Source organism: Ostrea edulis, chromosome 10 (assembly GCF_947568905.1).
Source record: "Ostrea edulis chromosome 10, xbOstEdul1.1, whole genome shotgun sequence".
NCBI classification, from domain to species: Eukaryota; Metazoa; Mollusca; class Bivalvia; order Ostreida; family Ostreidae; genus Ostrea; species Ostrea edulis.
The window spans coordinates 35531917-35551281 of record NC_079173.1 but is presented as its reverse complement, the minus strand read 5'-3'; the positions used below and the strand labels follow the sequence as shown (position 1 = coordinate 35551281).

Here is a 19365-nt window from a genome sequence, read left to right as displayed (position 1 = left end):
ATCAAATACATGTATCATGAACATGCAAACAAAGAACAGAAACCTTTTCAACCATGATAAATCAAAGTATAGAAATGCTTTTAGAACTGCCTTGAAGAGGTAGAATTTCCCGTCACATCAACAATGTTATTATAAACAAATCAAAGCGTCAAGAACATCTAGAGACCAGGTTAATTTTACTTCTGGTTTTCTTTTCTTTTTTCCTTAGATATTGGAAATTGTTAAGTTACACGTGACTTAGATCAACATCAAATTATCTCCCTTGCAAGTAACAACCTTTCAAGCAATGAAAATACCGCAAAATTTGACATCATATTAGCGCTTCATGAAAAATATGCCGATGTGAAGCATTACAATTTATACCCTCGTGTATTTTCAAAAAAAGAAGTTCATTTCTTATATTTACATTCTACTTTCATTTCTTTCGGAATTCAAAGTCGTTAAAATGGACGTAATTGTACATACTATATTTATCTGTATTCATGCATACATTGTTTACAACTGTAGCTCGCTCATGGAGAAATAGCTATTATTACAATATGTATAGACCTATATAGTAAAGGCACCCCCTCCCTCCCCCCCCTCTCTCTCTCTCTCAAACTACAGTCACTGATTTTCAAATAGAATGGGGACAAAGCATGGTAATGGATATCAGAGTCAATGACTGCATGCTTTTGATATCAACGTATTGGTAAAAGGTAATTCCACCCCGAGAGGCTGTGTAGATATCTAAAGCTGTTACTGGGATGTGCTGACAAGTAGGGCTGTGTGTTTTCTTGCATTTTCCGTTCATTGTGAAGAGTGTTCGAACTAAAAAGTTATGAATTCGAGTCTCGACCCTTTCTTTACTCCAGACGATTTTGAGAACACGCATAAAAATCGCATGAAACCCCATATTTTCAAACCAAAATCCCCGGAAACCGATAGATAAATATTCCACACACACCCATTTCATTCTCTAGGGTGAATTTCTTCTATCTTTATTTTCTTCTCCAAACTGAATGTCTTTTTCTTACCTCTGGGAATCAAACCACTCTCCAACACAGAGATTAATATGTTTCACGGTATTTAACAGCCTTCTCTGTAATACATATACCTTGTCTCGGGTTTGTGCGAGTAGAACAGTTGCATATATATCTAATATCAGATAATATATATATACATGTATAGAACGTCTATTTCATCGCCTGGAAATTCCAGTAGAATTGAAAGAAGAATGTAAGTAACATATTTTAAAAAGAAGAAAATGTTATTTTTTAAACGCGCTTCGTGAAGTATGTCGGCGGGAAGCATCGCCGTTCATTTCCTCTACTATTTTTCAAAATTTAATCTACCCAGAGTTATCGTTCCCGACTGGTCATATTTATGTATCCATTGTGTGATTTTTTTTTCCGCAAGCAATGTTAGGTCATTATGTAAATATTAGCCCACTAATTCTTTAGATCAGGATTGGCTTTAGCATATCAGCAAGTTGTATAAAATTTGATAAATGCAGAAATTACATGTGCAACCAACGCATGTGCACACTATATAAAAATAGCATGTAGGCCCTAGTTGAAGGTAACATCGAAAATTTTCATCCCGAAAAAACCATTGTCAACCGAGGCGTATTACATACGTGTAGTACCTATCATTTTAGTTTTTCGACTACTTGCATTTTGTTTTATCATATTGAATGTTACATAAACAACAAAGCAGAAAGACCCTTCAACCGCAGCCGAGGCGAATCTCAGCCGAGAAAAAGACAGGAGTGTACTCATTGTCGCTGTCGATCACAACTTTTTGTAGGAGAATATCGTGTAGATCTCTCAGGTCTTCAAAGAATGTTTATACAAGTACAAATACAATGTTTTACATGCATAATTATGCAGCCCGCTTCTACGTTTCTGAAATTACCACCCCTAAATTCAAAAGGTAGACGAACTTACAATCAACCAGTTTTAGCTGTTCTGCTGTGTTCGTTAATACATTATACACACAGATCTCACGTGAAAATAATACATTTGAAAATTATTGATTTTTCAAATATTTTTTTTCCGGGCTGTCTTCGCTTGTCATCTGTGCATATATAAATTCTATTCATGAAATGTATTTGCTGCACATTTCGCCCGTTTGGGTGGGGAAGATACCACCCATAATTTTCTGATCCTTATTAAACCTCTTTTTTTTTCCTTTTTGAAAAATCTATGTGCATGTTTCATGATGCTTAATTAAAAGAAAATATTCACATTGCCCGTACATAAAATATCAAATATGACTAAAAATATTGTCATATTTCATTTATCTTTAAAATATACATATAACTGCCTTGTAAATTTATTTTGCATTCTCGTATTCACATAATCTCTCTCTCTCTCTCTCTCTCACTCTCTCTCTCTGAAGATTGTTATGAAGACGTCAATATAGCGCCTTTTCGACACTTCGGAATATCGATTATGACGTCATGTACAGAACCTAATACGCAACGGCGTATCTATAAGCAATATTTGAAAAAGAAAATAATGAAAGATAGATTGTCTGCCCACGAAGTAGAAAATGAGTAAACTTTTGTCGGGATTCAGAACACTGACTGACAATTGTCGGCGTTTGTTCAAGAGGCATCCAGCCGAAGTATTCGACGACAAAACTGCCCGTGCTTCAGACAACAGAGACGTTGCAGATGATATTTTGGATTCAAATACACAGATAAGTGTCAGAATTTTCCCAGACAAGGTTGAAATATCCAAGGCACTTGTGGATTTCATCGTTCAGGAGCTGAGGGAATTTCAGACGAAATCTGGAATACCCAAAGAGTCAAACCAACGTAAACTGAAAGGTACCCTGTTACTTCGATTGTCTTTCAACACTGAAGACTCCGGTAATATTTGTGCCAAACTATTGCGTCTTTGTAATTCGAAAATTGAAGGAAAGTTGGTCGATTATCACATAAATGTTACTTTATATATAAAACCAGGGAGAAAACCTGTAGATTCTCCACACATGTCTGCTGTGGAGAAAAGCCCAAACATACGACCAAATTTGGAAGTTGCGTGTAGATCTAATTCCAAACCATCCGAAATCACCACCATGTTTAAAAGAAGTTCGGAAAATACGCTTGTACAGCGGCAGATATGTGACATTAGCAAAACCGTCAATCTTTTTTCTGAAGCAAAAGAAATTCAAACAGATAAGGAACAGCGGTCTGAGAATAAAACCACGGACAATACAGTTTCACACTATCACGACAATGCCCAAAAAATACATCCTGTCGACAGCAAGACAGATTTGAACAAGGTGCAAAGTTTTGACATCGACAAGGAGAAAAGCAGCTTATGTATGTTGTCCGATCAAGAAAATTGTCCTGTTACCCATCCTATGATTAATGAGACTGGGTCAAATCAGATGCAAATACTGAAAACTGAAAATGGGAGTTTTCGTTCAAAATTTGAAGTACCCCGTGGTATAAATGAGTTGCGGATTCTTGATTCAAATGGTGCTTACGAGAGCGAGGAAACTTTGAATGACAATAAGAAGGTAGAAAACACCCCCAGAGTCATTGCTGGCAGCTCGTCGTCAATATGTGGTAGTGACATGCAAGTGAAAAGTGAAGAAATGTCACCAGATACTGAACAAGTCTTAACAGAACCTAGAATTAAGGCAGCTCCAAACACTAAGACAGGAGGAAGAACTCCGGGTATAGATGCTGACGCTGTCATGTCTCGTCTGACTCGAGTAATAAAAAATGCTACAGAAAGTGGTGTGTGGAAAAACCATGTGAAATCTAAACAGGACAACAGCTATATCCACTCCCTAATGAAGTCATTCAATAGCACCGGGATACTAAACCGTGTACGTGAGGAAATAGCCGGGTTAAAAAGCAGCGATACCTTATGGATCAAAGAGACTATGAAAGACGCAAATGATTCGGCATATTTAATATCTCATGCACATAAATGGGAGTTTTACACTTTGCGCAAGAAGTTTCCAGAATTAGTTTCGTTTGATGATTATGTCCGAGCGAAAGAAAAGCAATTGGTATGCCCAAGCGTTAGACGAAAATATATTGGTCTCATTCTGTACGGTTCTCTTGGAACTTCTTTCGAGGAGAAATTCCCAGATTTCGCGAAAGAAATAGAAGACTTAGACTGCCTGAAATGTTGCATTAGTTTCTTTATTAAAAGAGAAGAACAAGATCCCCAGAGGATGCCTAGATTTCGAAAAAAGTGCAAGGCTAGAAGAAGAATCGTGTCAAGAACGCTATCGGAAGAAGGCATCAGAGGGGGATTTATCGAGAATGACAGCGAAAATACAGAGAGCCTACTTACTCGCGAAGAAGTGTTTAACCTAGGTGGCAGCGATTCAGAAAATGATTTTGGATCTGCACTCGATGAAGATGAAAAGGGTCATACCAAGTGCGATCATGAACAGTTGGAAAACATTGATTTGGGGGAAGACATTGCAAATCTCAGAGATGTAAACGTAGAGCAGTCAGAGGATAGAGGCGACACCCACACGACAACCGCAACCAAACCTGGACATGGAACAACCTACACGTACGAGGAAAACTGGACGTTCGAAAAGGACGGAATAAGTTCTCTGGATGATCGAATACGAACCAAGAGATACGGCAAAGGCGCGAAAAAACGGTTCGAGGAACCGAAAGTGAAAGTGAAGACTAGAGGTGTAGCTAACCGCCATAAAACACCCCTAAAGCAGGAATTTCTCACCGAAGACGCCCCAGAAGTGTCCCCAGGCAATACTATATATGAAATGCTTTGTAATCTCTCTACTGACTCAGGTAGTTGTAAAGATTTTAAAGACACGTGTAAAGAACAGAGCCCAGATAAACCTTGTGTAGGAAGCGGAGAGAGCGAGCCAGATGTCAGACATTTTGAATGCGTGCCCAGCACAGTCATCATGGGGAAGAAAAACGAGTTTGAGGATTTAGGAGATCGATATGGGGCCACAGAGACCTACACAAGCAAAACCTCCAAAAACCGAAAACAGCGAAAAAAGCAACAACGGGCAAACAAGGTCTTCCATCTGGAAAACCTGAATAATTCTGCCATAGCAGAATCGGAGAGCGACGACCTGATGGAAGACAGTGACTCAACTTGGGAGTTAGATAACAATTCACAAGAACTAATGTTTATCAACGACATTATTAGAGAGGACTATGGTGACAATCTATCGAATCTAACCTTCAGTTTCTATGAAAACACACAAAAATTTACCAACATTCCATCAGAACCACTGACAATGAAGACAGATAACATTCTGTTTGTATTTCATCAAACAGCGACGTAAATATTTTGATTTCTCACCAGCTGCAAATGAATTCATATTTCAAGATCAATGACATCCATACTAGAAATTATGTGTATTCAATTAATAAATTGAACTGGAATATTTGTAATTTCTTACTGCTGAAAATTTCATTTGAAATCCAAAATCTTGTAGGTCTGTCTGTATAAGAGGTTTTCTGTATTGAATGATGCATTAAACGGACAATTAATTAAAGGATTGTACTTGTTTATCAATTGTTTTATGAATTACAGTATTTATAATGGAAGGGGTGGGAGTTATAGTACATGTAAAATAAGGTATTACCCGGCTCCGGGAATCATCCATCCAAATGGGAAATAGTATCAAAGCATTACACATGTATACAGGTATGCGAATGGATGATATAATCAGAATTACAAATATTTTTTTTTTACTAGTCTTTTGTCTTTTTTTTTTTTTTGCAGGCAAAGATTAGTAAGATTAATTATGACTTGGTTCGTGGTGTGAATGTCTAATAAAGCAGGCCTAAAGACTCGGCTAAACAGTCGAAATTATTAGAAAAAAGATGTTTATGAAATTTGTAAACGTTAATAATGTTTTAATCTACGGATAAAATCTATACGAAACATGTATGTCTATTAGAAAAAATATACATATTAAAGACAAATATATTTTAAAAAGAAATTGAAATGAAATGACTAAATCGCTGAATTTTAGATTTGAATCAACGAGAGATAAAAGTACTGATCTCATTCAAAATCGATAGAAATTACTAAAGTAATCATGTTGTTAATTGTATGCATATTAATTCAAGAAATTTGTTCCTTAATTTTTAAATTATAGTTTTTTAAACCATCGATTTTACATCAAGGGAATGTATATAGTTTTCTGATTGTTATGTTCATTATGACTATTATATATATATATATATATATATATATATATATATATATATATATATAATTCCCATCCGTAGATTTAAGAAATGAAACTTATAATTCTTTGTTTCTAAAATCAAAATGCTGGAGGAATCGCTAATATCAACATTCATATAAAATAATTGAGAGCTTGTATCACTCTTTCGATGATGAAACCATACTTCAGCTAAGCATTACATCGGGATCGACATTCCTCTATTTTTGTATATGTGGACTTCGAACCGGTATCGAAATTCGGACGGTCAGAAACTAGACTGATGGCCTAAAAAGTGAACCTTTATCTTCATTTTGACTGTCAGTCCTGTTGTAGAGAATGGAGCGACTTCAAGTTACCTTCGGTCACTTGTATGGTGCAGAGTCAGGCGTCAGTAGCCGCTGCGTGGAGACCAGCGAAGCCGCAGCCAGGAGATTCCCAGACAGTGCTGATGATGTGGTCATAATATCTGCTCGCCGGACAGCAATTGCAAAAGGGGGTAGAGGGGCATTCAAGGTATTATTCAAAGTTATACTTCCATACCCCATCCAAATTTAAAAACCGGGTAAGAGCTTAGAAGGCGATAGTCACTGTCAGTAAAACTTAAGAAAGTGAGCGCAAAAGATTTATTTTCTGCAAGAATCAGGGGCTCACAATTGGACAAGGATTGCCCCCACCTTTTTTTTTTTTTTTTTTACATTCTAGTGTCAGATAGATAGCATACTTGTGATACAGGATAGAAAGAAAGATTTACTGAAGTCTTGCTTCGTGCAGTTGATCTGTTCCACTGAATACGTCTTGCCTCATTTTAATCCGAGAATCCTCTGAGTCTGACTCCTACCCCCGCTTTTATATTGTGACATGTGCGGGGGAAAGTCAGAGCGGACTCCATATAGAAAAGTGGGAATTCAGCGACATCAGCTGGTGTCGCTGCTTTACCTACCTCTTACAACTTTATTTCGTGGATCTATCTCCCAAGACGTGAGGATTCAGTTATCGGAAGATTATTCTACAAATAGATCATGATTGATATGATGCTATCACCGTTTAAACGGCCCTAACACCGACAATTTAAGCATCACTTGAATTAGGTCGTCACCTCACCATTTGATTTCTTTGCGCATGACGTCAGCACATAAGCACACAAAATTTCATCGTTTAAATGGCGATAGCATCATATTAATCATGATTTACATGTATGTGTAGAATAATCTTCCAATAACTGAATCCTCGCGTTTTGGGAGATAGATCCACGAAATAAAGTTGTAAGAGGTAAATAAAGCAGCGACACCAGCTGATGTCGCTGAATTCCCACTTTTCAATATGGAGTCCACTCTTACTCTCCTTTGCAACTATGTCACAATGTAAATTCTTTATGGCATGACCTTGTTATTCCTTGGTGTTTGACCTTGACCTGGAAGTTTGACCTATTTTTTAAAAAACCCTGACCTATTCAATAGCTCCTGAACTATTTAAGGTATAGTTTTGCTGATTGAAGGAACAAAATGAAAACAGAGAAGCCAGACATTGTGGCATCATTCCCAGGACATCATGTGGTGAAACCTATTTACAAACAAGTTTCTAAGCTTCTAAACTTTATTGATCAAGTCATTTAAAACAAATGAAATTTATTATTTACTACATTATGTATTACATATCATCATGGAACATGTATGTGTATGCTTTTATCCTGATAAATCAAAATTGACTTTTGATATTGATAGGAAACATTTACTGATGCCCTGCTGGTTCCAGTGTTTCAGGCTGTGCTGCAGGAGGCAAATGTAGCTCCACAGGACGTGCAGGATATTTGTGTCGGTGAGAATTAGGAATATCTTGATTTAAGACTTCTGTCATTTCAAAATAAAATCATGTTCTCCTACATGGAGCTCTAGCAACAATTTCTTGTTCATGTGTTTGATGTGTAATGTTTATGTGTAGAAGAGAGAGAAAAGTGAAGGGTAGGAGAAGAGAAGAGAAGGGTAGGAGAAGAGAGAGAGAGAAGAGAAGGGTAGGAGAAGAGAGAGAGAGAAGGGTAGGAGAAGAGAGAGAGAGAAGAGAAGGGTAGGAGAAGAGAGAGAGAAGGGTAGGGGAAGAGAGAGAGAAGAGAAGGGTAGGAGAAGAGAGAGAGAGAGAGAGAAGGGTAGGAGAAGAGAGAGAGAGAAGAGAAGGGTAGGAGAAGAGAGAGAGAGAGAAGTGAAAGGGGGTCTTCTTTATCTTGACAAATATTTTGGCTCTGTATTTCACAGGGAAAGGTAAAACAATGTTAATGTGTTGAAGAGGGGTGGGGTGGGGATTTTTCTTTGTTATGTTGAGTTATATTTGACCTCGGTCTGTATTTTACAGGAAATGTTGGAGATCCAAGGGCAGCTGTTTCAGCCAGAACAGGACAGTTCTTTAGGTATTTGCATATTTGCATGGCAGAATGATTATATTTAAGGAGAAATAACGCATCGATATTGTCATAATGAAACATACATATACATACTATAAATGAAATTTATATGAATATCAGCAATACTTGTATATTTCTTTTCAATCTAATTGCCTTGCTGATTAGCTAGTAGGTTTACGTGTCAACTGCTGATATGTATACTGCGGGTTTTGAGTCCAACAGGGGTTTTAATTTTTTTCAAATTACATTTTGATAAAACTGCTTTTTAAAAATTATATAAGGTAAATTTTAAAGTTTTGAATTTCAGAGGATTATTATACATATCGTCAACTTTCTATCCATATCGGATTTCTCTGGTGTGTTATTCCACCTTAAGGAATAAATTTCATTTTGAAAATACATGAGGGTATGAACTGTGATGCTTCACGGAGGTATATACTTCATGAAGCACCTGCTGAAAAGTATGCTGGCATGAAGCGATGCAGTTCATACCATCATGTAACTTAAAAAATGTTAATATAGATGTACTATAATTATCAAGATTCATACATGCATTGTTCACAACTGCAGTGCATTCATGAGGAAATGTCTATCATTACAATTTGTAAAGATATCAAAGGCAAAAGCATTAGAAATGTAGATATTTGTAGATATCTTGACAGGTTGTGGATTTTCAATCTTCTCTATTCCCCTCATGGACTCGGGATAGGCCAGAAACTGAGGATAAGACTTTTTCCGGGAAGATTTGATAGATTTTGTTGATACAGTTTTGCATGGTTGTGGAGAGTTTATATTTGTTTGTATGTCCATACCACAAAAACAAACAAAAATCAGCATTGATCATCTACAAAAAGTAACGATTGTACAGTAATGCAAATATGTCCAATGATTTTTTTTAGTGGAATTCCCGAAACGACGCCCATTAACACTGTGAACAGACAATGTTCCTCAGGCCTGCAGGCTTGTATGAATATAGCAGGTGAGGAGAGGGGGGGGGGACTTATTCCTTTAAGTGTCAGTTTCAGTACTAAGGTTGCATTTTTTAAAAGAATCAGTTTTCTGTCTAGCATATTTGTGATTCAAATTTTCCTCTGGGTGTCCAAAAATTATATCTGCTGTCACTTTCTTGGATCTTAGATTTGGTGATTTTGTGTGCATTACAAAAATTGGTTCAATTTGAATAAAGAATTAATTCTGTTAGTTCTCCTAAGTCAAGGTATTCAATTTCTTAATAAAAAAGAATCTTATTTGATGACAAAAGTTGAAATTGATGCATTAAAATTTATGGGCTCCTTGAATGCGATGTGGGTTAATGCCAATTCTTTTTTGAGGAGCCCACAATGACGAGTTTTACCACCAATTGACATTTGGGTGACCCTGGAAAGGGACGTAACTCACGGCGAAATGTTGATAAATGTATTATAACTCTTTGACATATATACATATACTGTGCAGCCTATAAAGAATCTGTAATTAAATCTAATTGTATCTAAAAAGTATGATTATAAATCTGATTTGCAAAGCATTATCTAACATTGAATCAATTTTTATTTACATTAGGTGCCATAAAAACAGGCCAGATTGATTTAGGAATTGGAGCAGGGTAAAATGTTTTCATTGAAAAAACTTTGAATTAAGGTGGCTCACTACACCCAGTAAAATAGTTTCTCGAATCAGTACGAATTGATTTAATCATATAAGATATAATGATATATGATAAATATATACGTCAAAAAGGCAGAAAATATGCAAATTTGGATATAAACATGATTCTCAAAAATTTATTTTGACACATATGAACAAAAGACTGGCGAATTTGAACTCGAGATCTGCGGTTCAACAGCCAAATGATTTAACCACTGAGCTACGATGATAGACAAACAATTCAATCGATACAAATAATTTCACAAAACATTTAAATCGCCATCTTGTGATGTTGTGTCATATAGTGTAGTGAGCTACAATTGTATCTTAATATTTATTTATTGATAGTAGGAATGCAGCATTTATTTTCATTAAAGATATTAAAGGCTGAACAGTTAGATCAGCAAACAATGCATGACCTAGTTTACAAAGATGTACATAACTGCATTCTTATGTTACCGTGAAGACGCTGAGTTTCAGTATGTAGTTACCACGAGTACACGTACAGTACACTGTTTCATTATACAGGGTGGAATCTATGTCCCTACATAGAAATGCAAGTACAGAATCCTCAGTTCCCCTGAACCCCGCCATATTTGAACACGATCTTGCGCGACAGGTTCTTATTCCAATGGGGTACGTACTCAATTGTTTTCACTTTTTATAATGTTTTGTCTTCTGTTAGATCTGTAATAGATTGTATCTGTACAATATGTTTAGTTATTTTCTATGCCTGCTGTTATAGACGGGTCATATTATGGAATGGTGATGTGCTTCTGTCCGTCTGTCTGTCTGTATGTTAGTACCGTTAATCAGATAAAAACAGTGCTTATAAGGCATTCCCTTGGTGTTAGTCAATAGTGCCAAGCATATTTTGAAAACAAACTTCGCTTCCCAAGTTGTGCTTTATCAAAAGCGACATCTTTTGTTGATTTGAATCTATTGTAACATTTTATCAATACTTTTTGATATTCGAGAAAATGTGGAAAGAACACTGACAGAGCCATTTTTTGACCAAAGAGTAAATTCGTTTAGATGTACTGTAAAGGCGGAAATATTTGCTCAGGTTTTACTTTCGCTATTATAATATGTTGTACGGTGTGACCGTTGAGACGAACGAAGCTCATTAACATCTTGCAACACGACTTTTAACGTGGGAAATATAACGCTCTTGATGTAAACAGTCACAAATTGTGACATCATATTAGCTGCAATGTTTTTTTTACTTCTTCTCTCAAACCAAGCAAAAACAAAATGTTTGAAGCTATGAGAAAGCTTGTCTGGAATTTAAAAACGTTTATGGTACTTTTTAAACAATCTAATTATTTTAATTATGGGTTTGTCAATGAAGTATACCGCAGTGACGGCGACATTTTTTCAGAAGCATTATGGGTGATATTCAACTTTTTCAACTGATGAAGATCAAATCACGTGACTCATGTGTAATCATTGGAGTGAGCTCGTCGCGACTCGAGCTTCGCTCGCTATTAATGATTGTGAAAATAAAACCATTGCAATGTGTTGTTCAAAATATTTGTAAGTAAACACAAACTATTCGAAGGGGTTTATCCACGAAATTTAAATCGTTGTGAAATACTGAACGATAAAAATTGCAAAATTTCCCCCCTTGAAATTAAAACCCTTTACAGTAAAACTTTTCTTTGATGACCACTGCATTCCTGAATATATTGGATGGGTGTATTTTGCAGTGTGAGCATTGTCTTTGGTTTGAGGAGGTAATTTTTCCTAAATGATATGATTATGCCCTTCTTAGTCCTGAGAAACTAAGCGACCAGGATAAGAGTACAAAGCCCTGTGGTGTAAACATCGTTCCTTCAGATATCTTGCCGTTGACCTTTAAGTGACCTAGAAGTGATTTTTGTTCTTGAATACATATACATAATTTAAGTTAATGACTTTCCAATCTGAAATTAAAAAAAAAAAATTCATGGAATGTACAAATACAGTACATGTACTATGAACATGCTCATAGATTAATTACTGTAGATCGCGATTTATTCAGGAGAATGTTTCGCGTAATATTGTATAATGTTCTCTCATGTTCTATTGCTTCTGTGTATTAGTGCAATATTCATCACTTGTTAAAGTTCTGTATGAAGTTTAAATCAACAACACCGGGTCTTGTGAAAATTTCTTCTAAAAGACTGAAGTTTCATACTAGGTCTAAAAAATAATTTTAAAATGCTAAGTTTCGTGAAAATTTCCAGATCTTCAGTAGTTATAGTGATAGGTAGTACGAAGAAATAGCAAATAGTGTATACATTTTTCAGAGGATACATCACTGTGACAGATATGGTGTATAACAGATGCAGTGATTTACTATATTGTTTTTCAGGATAACATCGGAGAATGTTGCAGAGAAGTTTGGAATTACCAGAGAACAACAGGACAAATTCGCTTTGCTATCCCAACAAAGGTCAGGGTCAAATGTCAGGGTCATGTTAAAGGGAGTGACCTAAACGTTTTAAACTTTAACTGCTCAATGTAAATGTAGAATGATATGCATAAAAAGTATAAAAAGTGAACCCATTCCCCACAAGTATAGGTTTTGACATGAATTTTACACGGATATAAGAAATAGCACTGATATCAAGCTAATGCATATTCATGTATTTATGAAGGATTGACATTGATGGCCATGTGTGCAAGCGTGCAGGGAAAATAGTGCATTGATGGAAAATTTTCCTCTCCTTTTGATTCAAATCATATCAGATTTTAGATGAAGAAATGCTCAAATGTCATTGTACAGACTGCATACACATTATTAGTTCACACTCTATGCAACAATATTAGAACGATTTAAAAATTGTTAAATTCATCACAGTTACTGTAGATACAGGGGGAAAAATGATATTTTTACATACACTATAATTTGACCTTTTAAAAATTGTTTTACATTCTAATCCACTGTAATTAATTTAGGATAATGGAGGAGGTTGTTGTCCCTCATTAAATTTGTGTTTTATGACTGGCACGAGGAACAAAAGAAACTTTGTATAAAGGGACATAACTCATCACTCAGCAAACGGGCCTCCCTCTGAACGTTTTATTATCTTGACAGTTGGCCATTGTGAGAATTTGTATAACTGTATATCGTAGAAGGAGCTAACTCCAGTCTAAAGTTCTGCTGTGGGAAGTGTGTAATTTATGACATTAATGTTGACAGAGCTGGTAAGGCACAACAGACTGGAGCATTCAACAAGGAAATTGTCCCTGTCAAGACCAAGGTCACAGACAAAGATGGAAATGAACACACTGTTACAGTGAGGCTGATTAAAATAATTTTAGAACTTAGTTGATCTACCCATTTTAGTCTGAGTGTAAATAGTGTGCTAAACATCTGTTTGATCTTCTGATCAGTTGTTTTAAATAATTTTATTTTATTTCTAAAATATCTAATCATGTTCCAAGAAGACCATTAAGATTAATTACGCATTTGATACCCCCCCCCCCCCCCCCACACACACACACACTACACTCCTCCTCTTGTTGTTTCATAGGTATCCAAGGATGAAGGTGTCCGACCTACAAAATTAGAGTCTCTGCTCAAACTTAAGGCAGCATTTAAAGAGGGCGGGTCCACTACAGCTGGTAGGTAATGGAGGAACTTTTGATGTTAATTTCAAATCGAGGTATATGATAGATATAATTCATTTCTTTCTGTTTGAATTTTATTTCCGTAAATCTTGTCATGTATACACAACTTTATAATTAGGCCTTTGACTTGGCAATAGCTATCCAGGTTGGTCACCACCCCTCATGGACAATATTCCCAACTATGGCCTGATGATCGTTACAATGACTGAATGTTACACTGATTTCAAACCTGTCTTTTGCTACATGTATCTGTGCCAGTCATTTAGTATCCATCTTGCAATGTTTGTTGCAAACGTTTTTTAAATTTTTTTTTGCTTCTTAGAAAATGCTTGTCCAGTTTTTACCAACATTGCTGTTGAACAATTTTGAATTAGTTAACAAATATGGTGAATTTTGTGGACCTTATCTTTTTAAGACCTTAGGAATCTTTTCCTGTCCTTTTTTTAAGCTATAGGGATGTTTTCCTGTCCCTTTTGAGACCATAGTGGTGGGTCCCTGTTCTTTTGAGACCATAAGAGATGTTTTCCTGTCCGTTTTGAAACCATAGGAATAGACCTGAAAACTTTTTGAAAAATTTGACCTTGAAATATCATTCCTCTTTACTCCTTGACATCTGACATAGAAACTGATGAATAGTTAGATTACAGGAGTCTGAAGTTTTAGATTGAAATAAAAATACAGAAAAAATTATCCACCATCTTCTATACAAAAAAAATCAATGTATTTCCCGTATTTTTACTTCAGTTTGGTTTATAAAACTTCAGACTCCTGTGGTTAGATTGAACTTGAAAGCCTGAATTAAAATTGTGAAATTTATGGCCCCTCCCTGTCACAGGGATTCAGACTCAAGGGTGGGGCTATATAGATCATAACATCAAAATTTATTTATTGTTTAAAAATCTTCTCTATTCTGAAACATCTAGGAAACAAACAAGATGCATGATTATACTGTGCATGAAGGCCTCTGCCACAGTGATGAAACCTAAGATCAGGTTCCAGGGTGGTGCTACGGATCATAATGAAAATGTTTAAAAATCCTCATCTCAATCCCTAAATACACAGGAAACGAACAATGTGTAGAGTTATATTGAACATGGAAGACTCTTTCAAAAGTTTGAAATCCAAGGTCCATGGGAAAAGGGTTAAGGCTCCAGTGCAGGGCAAAAAGTATTTTAAAGTGAGAATGCATTTACTCAAATCTTTAAAAGTCCTGTTAAGCACGGAGTGTTTTAGTGATAATGAGTATTGAAGCCTCTACCAAAAATATGAAACTCATAGTGCTTGGGTTTAATAGAGATTCTGGCCCAAGGGTGGGCTCTATGGCTAATAGACTGAAAATGCAAATAGTCTTTGCAACTTTTCACTGAAGTTTCTTATTAACTGGATGACGTGTCATAACCTTGAACCAAGGTCATTGTCATGGAAAATCTTATTAAAATTAGACTTGTAGATCTGCTTGTATTGAAGCGTATCGTAGAGGAGCGGATCTACGAGTCTAATTTCAAATAGATTGCTGTTGTGGATTAGTCACACACATGTATTACGCTAATGTTACTGTAACATGGATTAGCCACACATGTATTATGCTAACGTTACTGTGACATGGATTAGCCACACATGCATTACGCTAACGTTACTGTGAGGTGGATTAGCCACACTCATGTATTACGCTAATGTTACTGTGACGTGGATTAGCCACACATGTATTACGCTAACATTACTGTGACGTGGATTAGTCACACTCATTACGCTAACGTTACTGTGACGTGGATTAGTCACACACATGTATTACGCTAACGTTACTGTGACGTGGATTAGGCACACTCCTGTATTACGCTAACGTTACTGTGACGTGGATTAGCCACACTCCTGTACTATGCTAACGTTATTGTGACGTGGATTAGTCACACCATGTATTACGCTAACGTTACTGTGACGTGGATTAGCCACACTCCTGTATTACGCTAACGTTATTGTGACGTGGATTAGCCACACATGTATTACGCTAATGTTACTGTGACGTGGATTAGCCACACTCATGTATTACGCTAACGTTACTGTGATGTCATAATGCTATGTAAACATTAATGTTGCTTAGATAACAAGGCAGTTCAAATAAACCACTATAACGACCAGAAGTGTTTTTCTTCAGTGCTACCCACTTCATAACAGTCACTGATGTAAAGAACGTATTTCATTGGTTTCTGAATCCTTTTCTGAGCATCATTTAATGAAGTACTGTCTATTTTAAAATATTTACAAATAAAAAAGTTATGGTTTAAACTTACAACAAATTCTGTCAGGACCATTATTAGTATTAATCCTTGTGAGATTAGTAACTCATACCCGGCACAGAGCTCACTTAAATGTATGAATTAAACTTTCTCTTTGACCAGAGAACATCCAGTTCTCAGAGTTTTAAATATGCACACTTGCTATTTGAATTTAGATTTTTATCAGACATTGAATTTTTGATCTCACCTTTTATATATATGAATTAAACTTTCTCTTTGACCATAAGAACATCCAGTTCTCAGAGTTATAAATGTGCACACAGGCACCATATATACACTACATTTATACTTTGTGGTGTACATTGTGTGGTACTCAGGTGACAGTGAATGTCCATAGGCCTCATTTGTTTGGTATAGAAATCATATAAAATATTCGGGGTGGATTTTTGCATAATCATGTTGCAGAATTCTGAAGTACATGAGCAAACACTTTGAAAGAAAGAGTACAAGTGTACCAGTGTATACCCCATCATCTAAAAATTTCCTGTAATCACTTCCTATGTGTAGATCTGTTTTTCTCTTCTTTTTTTTTATGTATCCCCGTGGGGATCTGGGTTAGAATAGGTCCTCAGTACCCCTTGCTTGTCGTAGAAGGCGACTAAATGGGGTGGTCCTTCGGATGAGACCGCAAAAACTGAGGTCCCGTGTCACAGCAGATGTGGCACGATAAAGATCCCTCCCTGCTAAAAGGCCATAAGCGCCGAGCATAGGCTGAAATTAAGCAGTGGTGATGTCTCCATATGACTGAAATATTCTCGAGAGGGACAATAAACAATATTCAATCAATCTTATTTATATAGGGAACTCCAGTCAGGTGAGTGATGGGGCGGCTGCAGTTCTGATGGCCCGAAGATCAGAGGCCAGGAAGAGAGGTATGAAGATATTTGGTGTGATCCGTGGGTATGCTGTAGTGGGATGTCCCCCAGATATTATGGGCATAGGACCAGCTGTAGCCATCCCAGAACTTTTAAAGAAGACTGGTAAGTTCAGTCAGTGAATCAAGCGACTTCCTCGGGTTTCAAGGTCACTAGTGTTCTGTACAAAAACATATTTTGCGTCATCGTGTGAAAGAGTTAAACAAAAGGAAACAACCATTTAGCAACTTGTAAATAGCGTATTGTAATATGTCCGTCTGTCATGTCCTATAGGACCCTGTAGTTGTAACACACGGGTCTCTGATATTTCACAGAGCATTCTCCATTTCTTATGATTAATTGTTAATTGTCATCACAGACAACACTCCAGTATTAGGATTTGCTTTTCATTGTTTCAGGTCTAACCGTGGATGACATTGATGTTTTTGAGATCAATGAAGCGTTTGCCAGTCAGGCATTCTACACAGTCCAGAAACTGGGTATTCCACCAGAGAAAGTGAATCCCCTAGGTGGCGCTATAGCTTTAGGTCACCCCTTGGGTTGCACTGGTGCACGACAGATCTCTACACTATTACACGAATTAGAACGCAGAGGAAAAAGGTAGATTTACTATTCTTGTTCTACTCTGTGTTTTAACTACTCTTTCTTTGTAAATACACTTCTAGTGAAGAAAATCAATGTTGCTCTCTTACACACCTCCAATAACTGAAGACTGTATAAAAACATTAATGATTTTTTACGTCCGTCTAAGACGGGATGTATTATGGTATGGCAATCGTCTCCATCTGTCCCGCTTCATGTCTGGCTATAGATTAAATACTACGAGACCTAGAATCATCAAACTTTGTCAGCTGATACATCTTGAGTAGAGGGTGGGTCACACTTTAAAGTTAGGTCACTGTGACCAGTGATTAAGACAATATGGCCAAATATGGCAAAATCCTGTCCGACTCTTAACTGGAGAATTATTTGGTTTAGAATCATCGAACTTAGGTCAGTTAATCTGTCTTAGGTGGAAGGTAGGTCACACTCCAAATCGAGGTCAACATGACCTATAATTAAGAAGAAATGGCCATGTTGTATATGGGATAACCCTTTTGGGAGCTCATGTAAATTTTGAGTCCTAGAACCAACAAATTTTGTCAATTTGTGCATCTGTATGGTCAGCAAAATTTGAATGTCAGTTGTCGAGGTACTTGGAGATACAGTGCTCACAATTCTTTGTTATGTATATACAAGGCTAGCGCCATGTTATTGTTAACATACATTAAATATACTTGTAAAAGTTTCGTTTAAAGCAGATGTTTTCAATTTACAAGTTAATTCTGAACACAATTAAACAGATTCCAGTGTTTGGCACATCTCATTAAAAAAGACATTTTGTTTTAAACATGCTATTTTCTATTAAGCAATTTATACGTTATTCAAAAACATGGCACGAGCCTTGTTACAAAAAAAGAATTGTGAATGCTGTATCTCACTTGTAATGCAACAATTGTTATTAAGATTTTGGTTGACCATCAGAAATACTTTAGGAAATTATGGAAAATTAAAATTTGAAAATTTTCATCTATACCAACCACAGTACAAAGCATGGTTGTGGACTTTGTGCAGATGTAGTTCAACTTCTTCCATGAAAACCCTAAATTGCATTTGCACACTTCTATCAAATGAATCAACTCTTCCTCTCTCTAAAATTGAATACTTTCTCGACACTTTTCAGATCATTGGGTGTTGTTTCAATGTGCATGGGAACAGGAATGGGAGCTGCTTGCCTAATTGAATACCCTGGACCAGCATAAGTACACCACACAGTCCTCCACACCAGCGGTCCCATGTTCCATGATGATCAATATTCCACGAGAAAGACCGATTTCATTTTGCTGATCTGGATACTGTGATGAAAAAACACTGAATAATTTATGGTGCTGTTGTTTTTTTTATCATTCACTGTGATCAATGTCTGTAATCAAATGCAAATTGATGTATATAGCTCATCAAAGAGCAGAACTTTATTAGTGTATAATTTATGCATAGAATTTATTTTTGTAAACTTCATCCAGATTTCATATTTTAATCTTACCTTTAGAATCACTTTTTTGTCTATCAGAGAAATAGTGCAAGAATTTCAATTTTTTGTATTTATGATGAATTAAAGCTATTGACATTCATTGGTACATGTAAACAAAGCATATGTTGTCATGAATAAACAAAACAATGAGAATAAAAGAAAAAAATACCTATAATTACTGACTTACAAACATCATCTTCTGTAGTTATACAGATGCAAATTAATAAATATTTATGATTGTATAACTGATCTACAGTTTTCTTTTAATATGTGACAATCATGTGAATGGAT

At 36.2% G+C, this 19365-nt stretch overlaps 1 protein-coding gene across 1 annotated transcript; it reads left to right on the top strand.

The window, feature by feature from the left end:
- Positions 1–6392: 6392 nt before the first annotated feature.
- On the top strand, positions 6393–19316 carry LOC125665909 (3-ketoacyl-CoA thiolase B, peroxisomal-like). The gene is made up of 12 exons (XM_048898883.2): positions 6393–6693; positions 7902–7995; positions 8524–8578; positions 9472–9551; positions 10133–10175; positions 10745–10852; positions 12573–12653; positions 13404–13500; positions 13738–13828; positions 16929–17108; positions 17402–17603; positions 18727–19316. The coding sequence occupies exons 1-12, from the start codon at positions 6517–6519 to the stop codon at positions 18803–18805; spliced, it is 1287 nt and encodes a 428-aa protein (XP_048754840.1). The 5' UTR covers positions 6393–6516; the 3' UTR covers positions 18806–19316.
- The last annotated feature ends 49 nt before the right edge of the window (positions 19317–19365 follow it).

Bases quoted from the DNA above. Each gene is read 5' to 3' on its own strand.
- LOC125665909 (XM_048898883.2), top strand. From the start codon at position 6,517: ATGGAGCGACTTCAAGTTACCTTCGGTCACTTGTATGGTGCAGAGTCA. The intron at 6,694-7,901 runs GTATTATTCAAA...TGATATTGATAG, and splicing joins GGGGTAGAGGGGCATTCAAG to GAAACATTTACTGATGCCCT. The intron at 13,501-13,737 runs GTGAGGCTGATT...GTTGTTTCATAG, and splicing joins GAAATGAACACACTGTTACA to GTATCCAAGGATGAAGGTGT.